General features: G+C 43.1%; 1 protein-coding gene across 2 annotated transcripts; it reads right to left on the minus strand.

Annotated features, from left to right (window-relative positions):
- Positions 1-4,354: 4,354 nt before the first annotated feature.
- BMP2 (bone morphogenetic protein 2) lies at positions 4,355-16,206 on the minus strand. 2 transcript variants are annotated; one of them, XM_086701718.1, is made up of 3 exons: positions 15,629-16,206; positions 14,041-14,390; positions 4,355-6,392 (listed from the first exon to the last, which is right to left on the minus strand). In XM_086701718.1, the coding sequence occupies exons 2-3, from the start codon at positions 14,381-14,383 to the stop codon at positions 5,548-5,550; spliced, it is 1,188 nt and encodes a 395-aa protein (XP_086557844.1). In that variant the 5' UTR covers positions 14,384-14,390; positions 15,629-16,206; the 3' UTR covers positions 4,355-5,547. The 2 variants fall into 2 exon arrangements, with proteins under 2 accessions (XP_086557844.1, XP_086557846.1); XM_086701720.1 differs by lacking the exon at positions 15,629-16,206 and adding an exon at positions 14,707-14,920.
- Positions 16,207-17,249: the final 1,043 nt, after the last annotated feature.

Here is a 17,249-nt window from a genome sequence, read left to right on the forward strand (position 1 = left end):
AACTTTTGTCTGCTTGGTTGTCTAGCAACCAAGTGCTGAAAAGAAACTCCACCCAAAACAAAGTGAAACAATACAGACACTTAACTTCATGAGTGTGTGCGCGTGTTAAGATTCTCAGCGTGCAAAGATAGAAACTCCCTTTCAGACAATTAAAACAGAAAAAGTCCTGATTGTAGATGGCAGGAAAGGAAGTCAGGAGTGAGTAAAAAGCAACTTGAAAATGCGTAATGCAGGATGAGGGTATAGTTTCCACACACCGGGCTAAAGCAAGGTTTACACTCTTAAGTAATAAAAACAAACCATTAAGCTAGGCCCAGCACTGTCAGGAAGTATAAAACAGTTCTTGAAACTTTGCAGTTACTATACAAAAGCTTTTCATAAACTCTGTTTCCTGATCTTCATTAAACGTTCACATCAAGTTGCCATGGGGCAATTAGCTTGCCTCCTGAAATCAATAAAAAATCAACAATTTGGAAATAGTTGTACAGTAAAATAGTTCAATAATTATTCTCTCATAGTGTTGTGGCCAAGTGGTTCCAGTGTAAATGCAGTCCAGATGAGATCCCGCTCCTTATGAGGGAAGCTTTAAGCAAATCGGTGGTTTGCAGAGAGATCTCCCCATCAGAACACACGACAACAATAATGTACTCCTGGCCCTGCCTTAGAGTGGGGCCCAGGGTACAAGGCAAACACAGCCTTGAAGTGGGTGTTCATGTCAGCATCTGGCATACCGCTTAAGCATCTCAGGGGAACTCAATTCAAAATGTAGAGACATAAATGAAATGATAAACCCAACAACAACAAAAACACTAGGTGCCCTACACCTATGGGAAAAATATATATGTATATGTGTACGTATATGTTATGCACATATATATAGTATATGTTGACATATTATTAGTGTGTCTAGTATTAAATATACACATATGTATGTGTCTAGTATTAAATATATGTATTTATATATATTTATATATGTATAATATATATTTATACATATTTACATACATATTTATATATATATGTATTATATATATATTTTTATATATATGTGTGTGTGTGTGTTTGAAGATTAGGAATTCATTCATCTCAGCATTTCAACAAATATTCAAATCTGTGCTGCTTATAAGAAATCTTAATAGTAGTCGCCTAAAAAGTAAAAACAAGGCTGCAAAACAGATGACCCTCATAGGACATTTTGCTAAAAAGGAGGCACCAACACAGAGATATTTCTTTGCTAACCCCCACTGCAGAGGGAAATCACTTCCTTTTGCTTTTTCTAGCCTGAGCCCATTCACCTCACCACCTTATTTGAAGCCAACCGCAGCATCACAAATTCCAGTATCCATTAAATCTAATCTCAAATACCAGCTTGCGAAGCTTTATATCACCCTCTAGGCTCAGTGGTGTTATACAATGAACTGCCTTAGAACTTAAAAAAAAAAAATCAAGTATCATTTTTAGTATAAACAAATGCTTCAAATGTATGACATCTATTTGCTGCCTTCAAAGGGAAAACTTTTAACTCAGACGCTTGGCACTAAGATCACACAGGATCAAGTCAGTGGACTGACTTGAGTGTTAAACTTTTTTAAAGTACGTTAAGGGCTTGCACCTGCTCCCCCATCCACATAGATGTACTGACATGTATTTGACTAAACTGACTGCGTACATGCCCAAGCAAGCACGCAGAGCAGATTTTACAAGATAAGCAACCAAGTGTTTTCATGTCTGAGGGTGGCTGGAACACAAAATTGCCAGTCATCTTGTGGGGGAAAAGAATGCCTTTGAAAAAAATATGTAGAACATCATTTCAGATATGGTGAAATGTATTCAAATACCATCCTGTACACAGGTTTTGTTTTTTTCCTTTAATGGCTACTTCTTAGAGAGGGGCCTAAACTCAGTGCAACTTTCTGCCATTGTGATTGAGAAAGAATTATCAGAGCCTTGCTACTCAAAGTGTAGTCCATGGGCCAGAGGTAACAGCTTCACCTGGGAGCGTCTCAGAAATTCAGACTCTCAGGCCCCACCACAGTTTCACTGAAACAGAACCTATGTTATGATCCCAAGGGGTCTGTATACACATCAACTTGTATTCCCCTTGAGGCAGTACTGGTGAATCGTATGCACATTAAAATCTAAGATGTTTTATTTAGAGCATCGGTCCCCCAAGATAGGTAGAAATTCACTTTGAAATTTGCACAGGAGGGAGATAGTCAAAAACTCTGCCCCGAAGAATATAGTAAAGTTGTAACTTATGGCAACAAAGTAGAGAAAAAAGGAAAAGCATTTTACCTGAGTAAAGCAGACTTGCATTTTATCCATCTCACCCTACTTGCCCCCTGAAAAAAAAAAAAAAGAAGGCAAGGAGAGGAATAGAGCAATCTTACTTCTTTGTAATTGCCCACGTATATCATACTTATTCTACACTTAAATTATTCTTTATTGCAAGGTTATGTTTCTTTTGCCTTATAACAGATTGGGGGTTGTGGCATCTAACACTAATATGACTGCAGAATAGAAACACACTCTTTTAAAAAGTGCTTTGAGTTGCACAAATGATTTCTCCATCTCCAATAAAAAATTGAGGGAAAAGACATGGAACGTTTAGATTATCTAGTGATAATCTTGGCGTCTTGAGGTACAATTTAAAGTAGCAATTGGAGTACAAATTAAGAGAAGGTGGAAGCACAGATAAATTTGTAAACTTTCACCCTCCCCCACTCCAATTTTGAATGCAAAAAATGAACAGAGCAATTGGGACCTGCCATACAGGTTGAAACCATGCCAGGGCGAGCACACAGCCCAGACAAGCACAAAAACAGATGACACAATTTAATCAATTTTGAAAGGCGATCCTCCAAAATTCAGAAACTGATACATTTTTTTAAAGCCAACTGTAAAAGGATTCAAGGATTCCTACAGAATAGTCACTGAGGATTCAAAAGATTCCATGTCATGGAGTTATGACACTTTTTCTCAGAATGAAAAATGTGAGCCAAAAGGTCTGTAAGAATGTAGAATGTATGTAAGAATATTCTGTTTCTCAAATGAACTGCCAAGGTCAGAGTCCTCAACTAAACTGAAGCTGAAAATACCATCATCTAGACATATGTAATATATATCACATATTTTCATATGTTTTTATACATATTACATATTACGTGTGTATATTTACGTTTGTGTACATTTTATATACATATAAAACATGCAAGAGAACACATTTGAATTGATACCATTGAAAACCATTTTAACAAAGAAAATCAGAACCAATGAAGCAGAAAAATCGAAAAGAATGGATTGAATTGCCAAATGGCTGGAAACTCTTGTACTATAATCTCACTCTCATCTAGAGTATTTAGAGATGAGAAAACATGGTTATTATTTCTTAAGATGTTAAGACAGTGCACGTTGTCCCTCCTATCCATGGCAAACAAGGGTGAAGGATGGCTGGAGGTGAGACCATCCTGCCCTCCAAACTTGGTTCTAAGACTAATGATTCTCACCTAAGACTAATGATTCTCACCCAAAAGCAACAGGGATAGGGCTAAAAAGGAATGGAAAGGTTTTTAAAAGTGGAAGGAGTAAAGGATAACTACCATAAATTTAAAAACATAATCTACGCAATCTCAAGACAAGGGTTAAATCTATCACAATCAAAATGTTACTATATCCATTCCAAGTTAATTCCTGAGGAGAATCTGATTGTAACAGTCTGTTCCTTTATGAGCATGCGATTTTTTCAGCCAATTCCAAGAAGGCTAGGAAAGTTTAGAACCAGGCCTCACCAATCACAGCAGGATCAGAGGTGACACAGAGCCCTAGAAATTGACCTAAAATACTTCCAGTACAACAGTGGGGAGTTGTGGGTCCCCTGGCCATACAGACATACCCACCGAATCCTTCTTTGGGTCTGATTTCAACACAAGAGCACAGAAGCTCTGCCACTGTGAGAGTTCACTATGAGCGGCCTAATTTGACTTCATTCTGCTTGGGCTTCCATCCAATTGGCAGATGTCCTTGCAGAAGCTGATCTCAGACACTTTCCCTTTCTAATTTTTTGGCACCGTTGCCTCTGTTGCATGGGATATCATCTCTGAAACTTTATCTTGGGTTCCCCAGGTTTTGCTTGTTTTGGAGCTTTGGTTTTTCTCTTAAATCTTTCTCTTAAATCATGAACCCCCAAAGACGTTCATGTGAAATACTAAATCATTGGTAATTCCTTTGAGGCAAATATGAATTATCAAGTGACTTGCTTGCAAATTTCCAACCATTCCTTCCCTTTTCCCCACCCCCCTCCAAAATGAGTAACTTCAGAAGCAAAAAAATGCAAACACAAGGTAATCATCATGAATGCTATACAAATGCACCATTTTCTTACAGGTTGGACTTTATAAAATGAAATGCCAGAGCTCTGATATTTATTATCTAAAATAGGTTTAACATTTGGAGAAATGTGTTCAAACACATAACCTTGGAAAGAAAAGCAAGCTGATCGAACAGAGAATAGGCAGTGGGCAGAAAACATGATGGGCACAATTTTTCTGTGTGTTGGACAAATTTAGAAAACTGGGCCCTTCTGAGCATAAAGAGCTTCCAGATGAGGTAAAAGTTAAATACAAATCAATTTCCAATTCTTCATGAGAGCCATTATATATCAATTTTAAATATACATGACCACAATATTAATAACAAAGAAATCTTATGTTTTATTTAATACTTTGGCCAGACCAGCCCCTTTGAAGGGGTCACTACTTTAGGAAAGAAGAATAACAAACCATCATTCACTTTCCTGCAGGTTCATCATTTTCCCAATTATTTCTATTGGTCCTGCTTTATTCTTTCTGCAAATTAAGGGGTAGGAAAGTGTTTCGATATTAGATCAGCAATGTCTGGTTCTTATCCAAATATTCCACCTAATAAGGACGTAAGTTCTCATGGATTGGACAACCACTCTGCAACATTCCTGAGAATTGAATAATATAATAATCTTGAAAGTCAGCAGAGTGGATTATCCACTTTTTTTTTTCTGGACTTGAACTTGTGACCTTAACAGTAGCACTGCAAAAAAGCAAATGTGCTAAGCACTTTGCCAGAGTAACCTTCCATGTAGACTTTTCATCTTAAATACACACAACTGGAAACAACTACAATTTTTGGAAAATTATGTACAAACCCAATACTTCTTTTGATTACATATAAATACAAATTAGCTATCTTTCCTAAAAAGTGGTTATAATAGTAAATAAATACAAAATAAATCTGACCATTATACTTCATGTGCTGGGGTTGAACCCATATAAAATGTACAACTAAATACATTTTAAAATCTTTAAGGAATAATTCTCTGATTAAAATATTTGTTTTCCCAACTTCTTTTCGTAGATATAAATATATTTTCAAAATAGCTGTTTTTTTTTTTTCTCCATTCCATTCCATAAATAAAGTCTTCATTGGGAAATATTAAAGTGTCAACTTGGTTTTTTTTTTTTTTGCTTTTTTCTAAAATATATATATATATATATTTATTTATTTTATTTTGCTGTGCTAACGACACCCACAACCCTCCACAACCATGTCCTGATAGTTCTTTAATACGACCTTTTCATTTTCATCAAGGTACAGCATGGAGATAGCACTGAGTTCCGTTGGTACACAGCATGCCTTAGGAATTTTAGAATTAACAGAGTTGACCAACGTCTGAACAATGGCGTGATTAGTGGAGTTCAGGTGATCTGCCAGGGGAAAAGGGCATTCCCCGTGGCAATAAAAGGCATGGTACCCTGGGGGAGCTACGATCCAGTCATTCCACCCCACGTCACTGAAGTCCACATACAAAGGGTGTCTCTTACAGCTGGACTTAAGGCGTTTGCGCTGTTTGTGTTTTGCTTGACGCTTTTCTCTTTTGTGGAGAGGGTGCCCTTTCCCGTCGTGGCCAAAAGTTACTAGCAGTGGCCTGATCTGTGACCAGCTGTGCTCATCTTGGTGCAAAGACCTGCTAATCCTGACGTGTCTCTTGGAGACACCTTGGTTCTCCTCCAAGTGGGTCACTTCCACCACAAATCCGTGGTTGGTGAGTCCCTGTGTGGTCCACCTCATCACAGCAGGGGTGACGTCAAAACTCTCCCACCTGCTTGTGTTCTGATTCACCAACCTGGTGTCCAAAAGTCTGGTCATAGGGAACTTCAAGTTGGCTGTTGCAGGTTTTATAATTTCATAAATATTAATTCGGTGATGGAAACTGCTATTGTTTTCCAAAGTTTCCTGCATCTGTTCCCGAAAAACCTGAAGTTCTGCTGAGGTGATAAACTCATCGGTGGGGATAGAAGTTAAATTAAAGAAGAATCTCCGGGTTGTTTTTCCACTCATTTCAGGCAGTTCTTCCACAGATTCTAATTTGATAGAGAAAGGTGGAAAAGGAGAAGAAAAAACTCATTCAGTAAAATAAGTAACAACAATCTGATGATATATGAGAATTTGTAGACCTCATTTCAGGGTTTGATTCAACCCACGTAAAAGTTTGCAACCAGAAAATAAAAAACTCCCCTTTCAATAAAAAGGAATCCTCCTTTTTCTGTGTGTTTATGTCAACATGCACACCATGAAGCAAAACTTCACAATTCATTATTATGTTTTTAATCCAATACATGAATACTGCTTCCAGGTGGCTATAATAATGGGGGAAATGGTGAAGCATTTCTTTGGAATTCACAGACTTTAGGGCAAAAAAAAAAAAAAAAGTCAGCACTATAGTTAGTAGAGGTCTAATGAGTGAGGATTTGAGGAAATTATTGCATTTCTTAAAAAGAAAAAGGCTTTAATGTCAATCCCTTAAGCGGTATTCTAAATCATTACTCTGCAATTTAGATGATTTACAAATCTCGATATACAGATTTCAGTTTCCTAATTAAAGAGTCTGAAACTCAACATCAACGATGACATTTTGCAAAGCACACCCTACTATTTTACTCCAAGTCCAGAGACAAAGGCATTTACAGGGATCGACTTCTTTGGAAGCATAAGGGTGGTACTACGACACCCGTAGTAATTAAGGCCAGACAATTTCAAGAGAAGGAACTTCCCAACTGTTGTCTGTTCTCTCACCTCCTTATGACCTCAAAAGCCAAATCTCATTTTAGATACTTTTGGGGGGGAAAAAAGGACTCTCTTCTGTTTTTAATTCCTTTGTCCTTATAAAAATAATAATAAGCCATATTAAAAACATACACCTACCAAATAGACACAAAACCAAAAAAATTATGAAGATTTACAAAAATACCATTATATTTGTGACATAAGGGATAATGTCATCCTATTACAGAATAAACATTCTATATCTACTATCATCATTTCAAAACAGCCATTGAAGTGGGCTGTGCATAAAATGTCTTTCTGATTTAAGATTCCTGAATTTAAATTTTAAGGAGTACTGTTTTCCAAGCAAACAATAAAATATACCATAGCACCTTGAATGTTTTTGTCTGCAAATCATCAAAGGTACACGTTATCATTAAATTGGCAGTAAATACCAATAGGATTTGAGCCATTTGGGTTTATTTTCTTCTAGCTTTACCACATCCTTGCCCTTTCATTATCTAAAAACCTAACCTGCTTCATTCAGGATCCAACCTAAGTGCTACCAAAATCTGTTTGGCCCTATCTTTCTCATAAGAGGAAATCATGGTTATATTTCCCCTAAGTCAAATAGCTATAAGCTGAACACAGAGAATCTAGATGTGTTAGCAGAGCAGAATCACTTCAGATCACTCACTCAAAGGTTCTACTTGTGTAAACCTTCATCATCAAATCACCATTCATCAAGGCAAGGTAAGTGGAAGTGCCAAGTTCAAGAGGGACAGTTTACAAGAAATTACGGAGTAATGCTTTAATGTGATGCTTCTCAAATTTTAGTCTTCACACAAAACTCCTAAGACACCTTCAATCTCCAAATGCAGATTCTGATTCAGTGGGCCTGGGTGGAACCTGCGATTCAGCATTTCTAGCAAGCTCCCAAGTGAGGTGATGCTGGGAGCTCATGGACTACCCCTAGGGGGTCAAGATTTTAAAGGATGCTTTTCACATTCAAGTGTAAATTCCAGGAGCATATTTTAAAGTGACTTTTGGTCAAATAATACAAAAATGAGAAGAAACACTAGTGTTGGCCAAGGAGTAAGAGGTGGGCCCATGGAACAGAAAGATCTTCCAAAGCTCATCTATTTAGGATGTGGAGGCTATCAGGACAAGAAGTAAACCCTCCATGGTCCCCTCGTGGCTGCCAGTCTACACCTGTCAGGAATACCTTTGGGGAGCCATCCACACTCTAAACCTCACTCTAAGCTAATGGTACTTTGGACCACGCACTATTTTCAACAACCAATCAGATCAGGGCTCTCCTTAGTGGCTCCAACAAGTATCAAGGATTGTGTTTAGCTTCTTTCCTTCTTTCCTTTCCTCTAATTCAGGAGCCCTCCAATGTTTCCACTGAAGGCGTTCTTTCAGCAGAGAAGCCAACAGATACCAAAGAAAAAAGGAGTGACATAAAACTCAGCAATGTCCCCCAGATTTAATGACATAAGGCCACATCTGGTTTGAGCTACTGACTTCTCTGATAACCAGCACACCTAAGAATGCTCTCTTTTCTTTTAAAGAGGAGGAAGGAAAGGCAAATTATTCAGGGCATTTGCTGAACAGCTGTCATAAGAAGGTGTCCAGAGAAATACCAAACAAAAACTCTGAATCCAAATCCATAAATGAAAAAGAAAGAAGTAATGAACATACACAGACACATGGACACACACACACACATACGCACATGCACACGCACACACAGCCAGTGGATGATAATGAAGGGGCAATCACCAAGACCAGCATGAAAGACCGGTAAAATAAGTAAAGATGGGTATAGAAGAGGAATAAAACAGAATAACCCTCCTGAAGATATATGTAAGACTGAATCATATAAAATTGCCACCGTTTGACCAGATTTGATTTGACAGGGAAAAAAAAAAAGCCAGCAATTTAACATACTTCAAAATCTCACTGGAGGTTATGTGGCAAAAAAGGATATCATTTAGCAACCTTACCAAAGGGAAGAACAGCACTATTAAACAACAGTACTGTGAAGTAATGTGAAGACCTTTCCCTGACTTGCCAAGCTTCATCAAGAACCCCTATTTGTCCTTAATACAAAGGATGCTGTGGTGATGCCCCTGTAGATTCAGGCTACAGAGGCAAGTCAGAAGGTCACAGAAAACCCCAAACCCAGGAAAAAAAAAATATTCAAGTTTGGGGCACCTACCACCATGTCCTTTGATCTGCAAGGAATGAATTAATTCTTGAGGGTAGAAAAATCAAAACCTATTTCAAATAAAGTAAAGGAAAAGGAAAAAAAGCTGAAAATCATCCAAGCCTAGAGATTCTGAAAATATATTTACCGAAATAGGTGATGTATGCTTTTTGGAGGCTTATATAGTTGTTAATTCTCTTGTTGAATAAGCTGAATTTGTCAAGGGCTTTGGTTATTTTGGCCTATTTTAGACCTTTATTTATTTATTTATTGATTTATTGATTTATTTCTATTTATTTTTAATTTAATTTTTTTTATTTACATCCAAATTAGTTAGCATATAGTGCAACAAATGATTTCAGGAGTAGATTCCTTAATGCCCCTTACCCATTTAGCACATCCCCCCTCCCACACCCCCTCCAGTAACCCTCTGTTTGTTCTCCATACTTTTAAGTCTCTTATGCTTTGTCCCCCTCCCTGTTTTTATATTATTTTTGTTTCCCTTCCCTTATGTTCATCTGTTTTGTTTCTTAAAGTCCTCATATGGGTGAAGTTTAGACCTGAACTTCTAAACCTCTAAGTTCTTATCTAAACAGATGGAGCTATGGCTGCAAAAATGTGGGGCTGGTAAAGAAAAATAAGGCACCAGTGACATTTGACCTCTCCTCTAAAAGTGAAGTTCTAACTTAATCATATACACTGTCAATTATTCATCTACATCAAAATAACAAAAGATGAGGCTGAATTCTCTTAGCCACACTGGGTTCCCTCTGGCTTCCTCTTCCCTAGACAAGGGGGAATATAGGACATAAGAGAAATAAATCATCATGATAATGTAATTAGTGTGCTTAATGCTTCTTTGTGCCATATCTGACACTAAGATCTTTGACATGAATTATCTCATAACGGATCAATTAGAGAGGAACTCTTATCTCCATTTTGGAAATGAAATAGTTGGACCTCACAGAGGTTGTGTGACTTTCCTAAGGTCACAGAGCTAGTAAATGAAGAGCAGGGTTATGAGCTTGAGTCTACTGTAGTTTCCAAGTTTCTGGCCACTAGATGACACTACCTAACATGAGGGAAGAGTCAAAAACTCAAGCAAAAGTCAAAGCCATCAGGGGAAACTTTAAATTTAATACAATAATAACCATAGGGTGAGTTCTTTCCCCACCAAAGGGGATAGAAATATACTACCACCCAAGTATGGTGGAAAGAAGAAAGAACTAAAGATCAGGAAAGTAAAGTGGCACAGACTACTCGGTCATGCAGATTTTATTTGGAACCACTGATATTTTGCAGCTGCCTTTTTGTCCTAAAGAATGGGGAATTTAGCAAAAAAGTGAGTTATCATTAAGTTTTGAGAAGTCTGCAACATTCTTTGGACCAAAAATGACTATTAACCTGGGAATGCTGTAGCCAATCAGTATGGTTGGAAATCACTGCCCTTCAGTGAAAGTAGCTAAGAAACACTACTTTCTAGAATATAAAATAAGGGCAAGAAAATTGATACATCAAGGAGAAAATAATATAAGATAAAAAGGTTAAAAGGAAACAGTCTTTAAAAAAAAGATAACAAAAGAAATGGCAAATATAGGGAAAGTATGGTCGCCCTCACTGACCCTGATCTGGCTTCTGCCCACCCTTAACTCCAACGCCCTTGGAATGATCATGTGCCCTCTTACTGTCCTCTGACTACTTGGTGAAATACACAAAGGCAAGTCTAAGAAAAAGACAAAATAGCTCAATGAGAAGGGATCAAGGAAGAATACACAGAAGCCACTAAAAGAGGACAGAAAATATTAGCGTAAGAACAATTATTGGGCACCAAATCCTCAATCTCCATGAGGATTTCTAAAGAGAATGCCTGTTCTACTCGATGGGGCCTTTCTTAACAAGACTAAATACCTGGGGATCCTAGGAAAGCACATCAGGTAAGCACTGGTTTGTGGGCTGTACGTGCCAAATCCTGTGCTTACACTGGGCATTTATGATACAAGTTCTCTCTCACAGGGTAATGGTTGGATATTTTCAAGATAATTACATTTGTGGGAAAAGGGCTAATCTCTATTTGAAGTCTTTAGTCATAATTCCATTGTTTCATGCAAAAAGAAGTCTGTGTCCTTCAGGGTCTAGAGAGCAAGCACATGGTCCTTCTGTATTCCCTCCTGACAGGAAAGCATAGAGACTTTTTGCAGGGCCAATGAAAGCAACCAATTTCAATGTGTTTCTAACTACAGCAAGCACAGAACAGTCTTTCCAGTTGGAGAAGTGATTTTTCTATCCTCAGTGGCAGTAGTGCAAGGTCTATGTGGCCAAAGCACTTTTTAATGACTGAAAAAGAGAAAATTATTGCAGCACTTGGGCTCTCCTGAGTGAAAAGTATTGTACAGAGGACTAGGCCAAGTTTAATAGGAGAAATGACAACAGGTAATTTTTGTCTCAGATCGCCTACCATGTGGTCCCATTATCTTCATACAGTGGTTGAGATGTAAAAACCATGATATCTCTTGTGTTGTAAGTTCACCAAATCATCCAGATCTCACCCACAAATGAAACCAACAGGTAATTCCTGGAATCGAGCCCTTACTCCCCTACCAAACAAATGCCCATTAAGGCAGCATGAGCCAAGTTCTGCTCTGAAGCCAGCTGCCTTAATTGCATGGTTTATTAGAAGATTTTTGGTGCCACGCACGGCACAAGGATGTTTATAAAAACCAAATTCTGGGTAACAACAAAATGAAATGGCTTCAAAAAGTGCATTATGTGGTCTAATAGTGATATACTAGTCATAACAAGAAAAGAAATGGATTTGATGAAATTTGAGGCAAAAATTACATGGCTTTTCTGTATCATCTAACTGCACTAAGATCTGACATTACTATAAATTGACTTTAAGCAGGTTGGTAACTTCTGTATTATTTTGCACGTAACATTTATGCTTTTAAAGATATAAATTCTGACTTATAAACTCAAGCATGCTATTTAAGCTAAAATAACACTCAAATAATTTGTAGCCTGTTTAGTTTTGATGAAGCCACTTCTAGAGGAAGAAGGAGAAAGGCACAGACGTCACTGATGGAATCCTGCAACTCAATGTTTTAGGTGTCAAAAGACTTAAATGTTCTTCCTTTTAAGTTAGAAGAGGCACACAATACCTTCCTGGCCTTAAAAATAAACTTAAGAATGATTCCAGGCTAAATGTCCAGGAGAGGTGGCTGAAATAGCTATTCTTGTTACTTTTCTATGCAGAAAAACAGTTCTAAGCAGTATCAGCTGGGAATGATGAGCTGCATCTATAATCATCCCAAGGTTATGTTGACAGAATGTACAGGAATGAAAACATTTCTACATATGACAACAGACAACTTCCGCTTCAGTGAATGACTCCTGAGGGAATAGAAGGCTATCTTCTGTCTTTTCCCATTGGATTGCTACTGCAAAAAGCACCTCACTTGGAAACGTGCTGAAAAATGAACTGATTATCAATTCAATGTCCCCTTCAGAACATACAGCTGCTTTGATGAAGTACGTTTTGTTATGCAACTTGCCTTTGGGACTTCTTCCCAATGCCAAGTGCTGTTCTCACAAGTGTAGTCGCCCTTCACACTGGCAGAAAAGGCCTGGCTGTAACATTTCTTATTTGTTTACAACAGATCACAGATTTCCACTTGAAATTTACCACCTCAACAGGGCTAGGCAAGAAAAAGGAGCTTTACTCCCAAGTCTCCAGTAACCTACAAGTGGCTGCTGTCTGATACACAGCTTTGGACCATTCTCTAGTATTTGACGAAACCTGTTCTCGATTTGGAATGTATTAAGCCAAAGTGGCATTTAGAAGTGTAGAAAAAGAACTTAAGTGAAACATATTTTTACTAATTGTTCTAACTTGGGTACAACAGATGTCAATAGCTGCTCTAAGACATTTCAAATCCACTAAACGTTTTTCTGATGAAACAAGCAGAAATATCCTACCTTAGGAAAACCACATCCAGTACCATAAAAGAAAAAAAAAATCCACATTTTAATGCACATGAAAAAAAAAAAAACAGGCAGCTGCTGCAAAACTTTTATCTGAAGGCTTGCCTTGTCTCTACTAGGGAGTTCATCTCAGATTTAAGCACAAAACAAGAAAGTCATTGTGGAAACAATAAGATTGATTGTGGGATTGATCTCCCACGGGGATTAGATAGGGATTCGAAATCTTCCAAAGCAGGCCCAGATCAACTGTAAATTAGAAAGACTTTGGGGCCCGGGCTTTGATTTTTCAATAGTATCTCTGAAAATTCTGCCCTTGGCTGTGTCTGGCCTAAAACCCTGGCTTAAGCAGGGGAAGCAGATTTACAGGGCAAGGGCTTCCAAACAGACTTAAAGAGATCCCAACCTGCCCCCCTTCTTTCCATTCTCCCCCTATGAAATTCTTGCACGTTTAGCTGACTAGGGGCATGCCTTTTGCCCTCATCTTCCCCATCACTTGATTTCTCTCCAGTTCCTGGAGGAGGAGTCGCTTTTCTGGCTGCAAGCCAGGAAAAGGGTGCGGATTTACCAAAGGGGAATCCCTGGCTCCCGAACCACACAGGCAGTGCGTTAAAGCCAGGTTCCGAAAGGTTCTTACAATGTCAAGAATGGAAACGTCTGCAGAGTCCTGGCCAAGCTGCCTTTCCAGGGATGCCAACGCTCAACCCACGGTGGGGAGCGTTGGGAGGTGACTCTCCGCCCGCATCTCCGCCCCCACTCTCAACTCCACACCTCACCTTCGTGGTGGAAACTGCGCACGGTGTTGGCGAGGCTGGCTGCCCTCTCCAGCCGGTGGTCGGGGGCGGGGGCGCCCGGCTGGCCCGAGTGCCGGCGATACAGGTCCAGCATGTAGGGGGGCACCACGGCGTCCCTGCTGGGGGTGGGTCTCCGCTTCAGGCCGAACATGCTGAGCAGCCGCAACTCAAACTCGCTCAGGACTTCGTCCGAGGGCTGGGACGAGGAGCGGCCAGTTGATGCCGCGAACTTCCTCCGGCCCAGCTCGGGAATGAGGCCGGCCGCGCCGCCCAGGAGGACCTGGGGAAGCAGCAACGCTAGAAGACAGCGGGTCCCGGCCACCATGGTCGACCTGCGGACAGGGCCGACGTGAGTCACCGAGTTCCCCGCCCAACCCTCACCCCTTCCGCCCCCGCGTCCCCAGCTCCCGCTCGGTCTGTTGCCTCCTCCTCCAGGGTGCCCACTTGGTTTGCAACACTCGTGGGGATACTTCAAAGGGGCTGAAGCTTGAACATTTGGGAGAATAAAAAGCCCCGAGTTCCTGAGCCCGAAGGCTTTTCCTCTTCCATCCCACTCTCACCCATCTGACACGATTTGCACACACACACACACGCACACACACACATAACACACACACATACACACACACCAGAATCAATGACTGTCACCTTTTTTCTGTGACACTGGCGCTGACAGCCAGTGCAGGGAACCTGGGGAAACCACCGCTTGGTCTGACACCTCTCCGTTCCCTAAACAAACCCAAACACATTGCCCAGCTCGAATATAAACACGCACTAATGGTGCATGTGACTTCCTTAGAGGCACTGTATAGAACTTCCTGATACACGCGCGCGCGCACACACACACACACACACACACACACAGAGTCTATAACTTCCAGACCCAGTTAACTCAAGGCCACAACTTCCCAAGCCACTTGCAACTTGTGCCCCCCCACCCCTGCCTCTAACCTCCGAGGTGTCAGGACAGGCCACTGCAACCCCTTCGCCCTCCCCCCTCCCCCATGCAGTCAAGATACACATATATATTCCTGGAGTTACGTAAATAATTAATATCTATTAATTCACGTATCAGTAGAAGGTGACATTGAAGTACTATCCGCCTCGCATTCTTGGAAACAAACAGAGAGAACCCCAACTTCTAGTATTCTCCTAAATGGGACTTGACTGAGTAGAAAGCCGGTCTTCCTGAGAAACTTGAAGAAGGGAGAAAAGACGGCCATGGTAGAGCTTAAAGGTTGGCAACTAACGGGTGAAATCCAGGGGCCACCTTCTCGAAGGGATTTCTTTGATTTTTTTTTTTTAAGTCATCTAAGTGTTAACAGCCCTAATAAAATACTGAAAAGAGGGAAGGGAGGAGGGGCGGAAGAGTGCGAGCCAGGAGGGCCAGGCTGACGGTCGCCTGGGGCGGTAGGATGTGGGCATTCCCGCAGGGGCTCAGCAGCACGTGGACCTGGAGGGGGTCTGTTTACGTCCGGCCAGGCCCGGCCCCCGGACGGGCTCGGCTGCAGGGGCCGCCCGGGCTCCGCGCCCAACCCCCCAGTCCCAGCCCGGGGCCCACGTCCTCTACCTTTAGGAGACCGCAGACCGTCTAAGAAGCACGCGGGGACACGTCCATTGAAAGAGCCTCCACATGGAAAAAGCTCTGGTCGAAGGACTGGCGCAGGGACTGGGTTCCCTTCCTTTGCCACCTCCTCCTCCCGGGTGCCGGCGGGGCAGTCCTTCTCCTCGCGCAGGGAACGGCGTCTCGGGGTCGGGCCCGGCGGCGGAGTGGAGGTGCGCGGGGTTCAGAGACGGCGAGGCTGGGTCCGCTGGGGCAAAGGCACCAAAGCGAAGTGGGGAGCGCAAGCTATTCTCCCTGCAAGTTCAAGAAGTCTCCAGCCAAGTGCTGACACACAACAACAGCGAGCAGGGGGAGGAGTGCGGGGAAGGGAAGGGAAGGGAGAGAGGAAAAGCTGGTGCTGTCGTTGTCCTTAGGAACCAGCGCCCGCGGGACGCGTGGCCCCGCGCGGGGCCGGCTGCGGCACTCGGGGGGCGAGGGTCGGGCGCTCCGCGCTAGCTCCGCCGCGGCCCATGGCTCGGGGCAGCCATCCTGGGAGACGCCAGGTCCGGGCAAGGGCGCAGCGGCGATCTCGGTGCCGGGCGAGTTGCCCCCCCGCATCACTCTGCCTTACTCCAGCGCACCCCCATTAGCGCTAGCCAGCTGAAACCCCCGCGGCTCCGGCGCTCCGGCGTCCTCGGGCGCATTCTCCGGCGAGTGGAGCCGAGTCCCGGGCCGCCAAGGCGGGTGGCCGCGCTTTCCCCTAGCTCTCCTAGCCCCCGGGCCAAGCTGCGGTGCGCTTTGTGGCCAGCCTGGGGTCCGCTCACACGTCGGCCGGCGCGTCGCAGGCCCCCGAGCTCCGGCAGTAGGTGATCGGCATCGCGGCGCTCCGGCTCGGCTCCCGGCTCCCCGGCGCTCTGCGCGCCGGTCCTCGGCTCTGGCGCGGCCCGGGCAGCTGAGGCCACGGCGCAGTGGCGCGCACGGCCGGGCGCTCCAGCCCGCGCGAGGTCTGCGGCGCGCTGGTGCCTCGGAGCCCCCAGTAATCCGCGAGACGCTCGCCGCTCGCCGCGAGGTCGTTCGGGTCGGTGGCGGAGCCTGTGGCTGCTGATGTCCGGCGGCGGCTGCCAATCCCCGGCGGGGTGTGGGAAGCGGAGCGGCGGGAGCAGCGCAAGCCGGGCGCAGCGCGGCGGGGCGAGGACTCCGGCGGCGACGGCGGCGGCGGCGGCGCCGTGGCGCGGCGCTCGCGGCTTTTAAAGGGGACGCAGCCTGCCGTCTCCCTCTCCGCGGAGGCCGAACACCTCCCCCTCGGTGGCGCGGCCCGCCGGGGATCCCCGAGCGGGCGGGAGCGGCGCGCAGGGGTGTGGACGGCGCGCCGGGGCAGCCGCGGCGGGGTGGGGCCGAGGGCGGGGACGCGTGGCTGCCGAGGGGGGCGCTCGCGCCTCCAGCCCCTGCACTCTAAGGGGAGAGCAACTAGAGTGCCTGGAAGCTCGCTGGGACTGCAGGGGCGAAATTCATAACAAACACGGAGTCTTTATTTCCCACCTGGCCCGTTATTCAACTTTCAGTTTGAAGTTTTTCGGTAATAGACGACTAAAAAAAGTTTTTAGAAGTCCTCAACCAAGTTACAAGTCATCTTGACATAGGCTTGGGT

The sequence above is a fragment of the Puma concolor genome, chromosome A3, assembly GCF_028749965.1.
Source record: "Puma concolor isolate L17-30 chromosome A3, mPumCon1.1.hap2, whole genome shotgun sequence".
Lineage (NCBI taxonomy): Eukaryota > Metazoa > Chordata > Mammalia > Carnivora > Felidae > Puma > Puma concolor.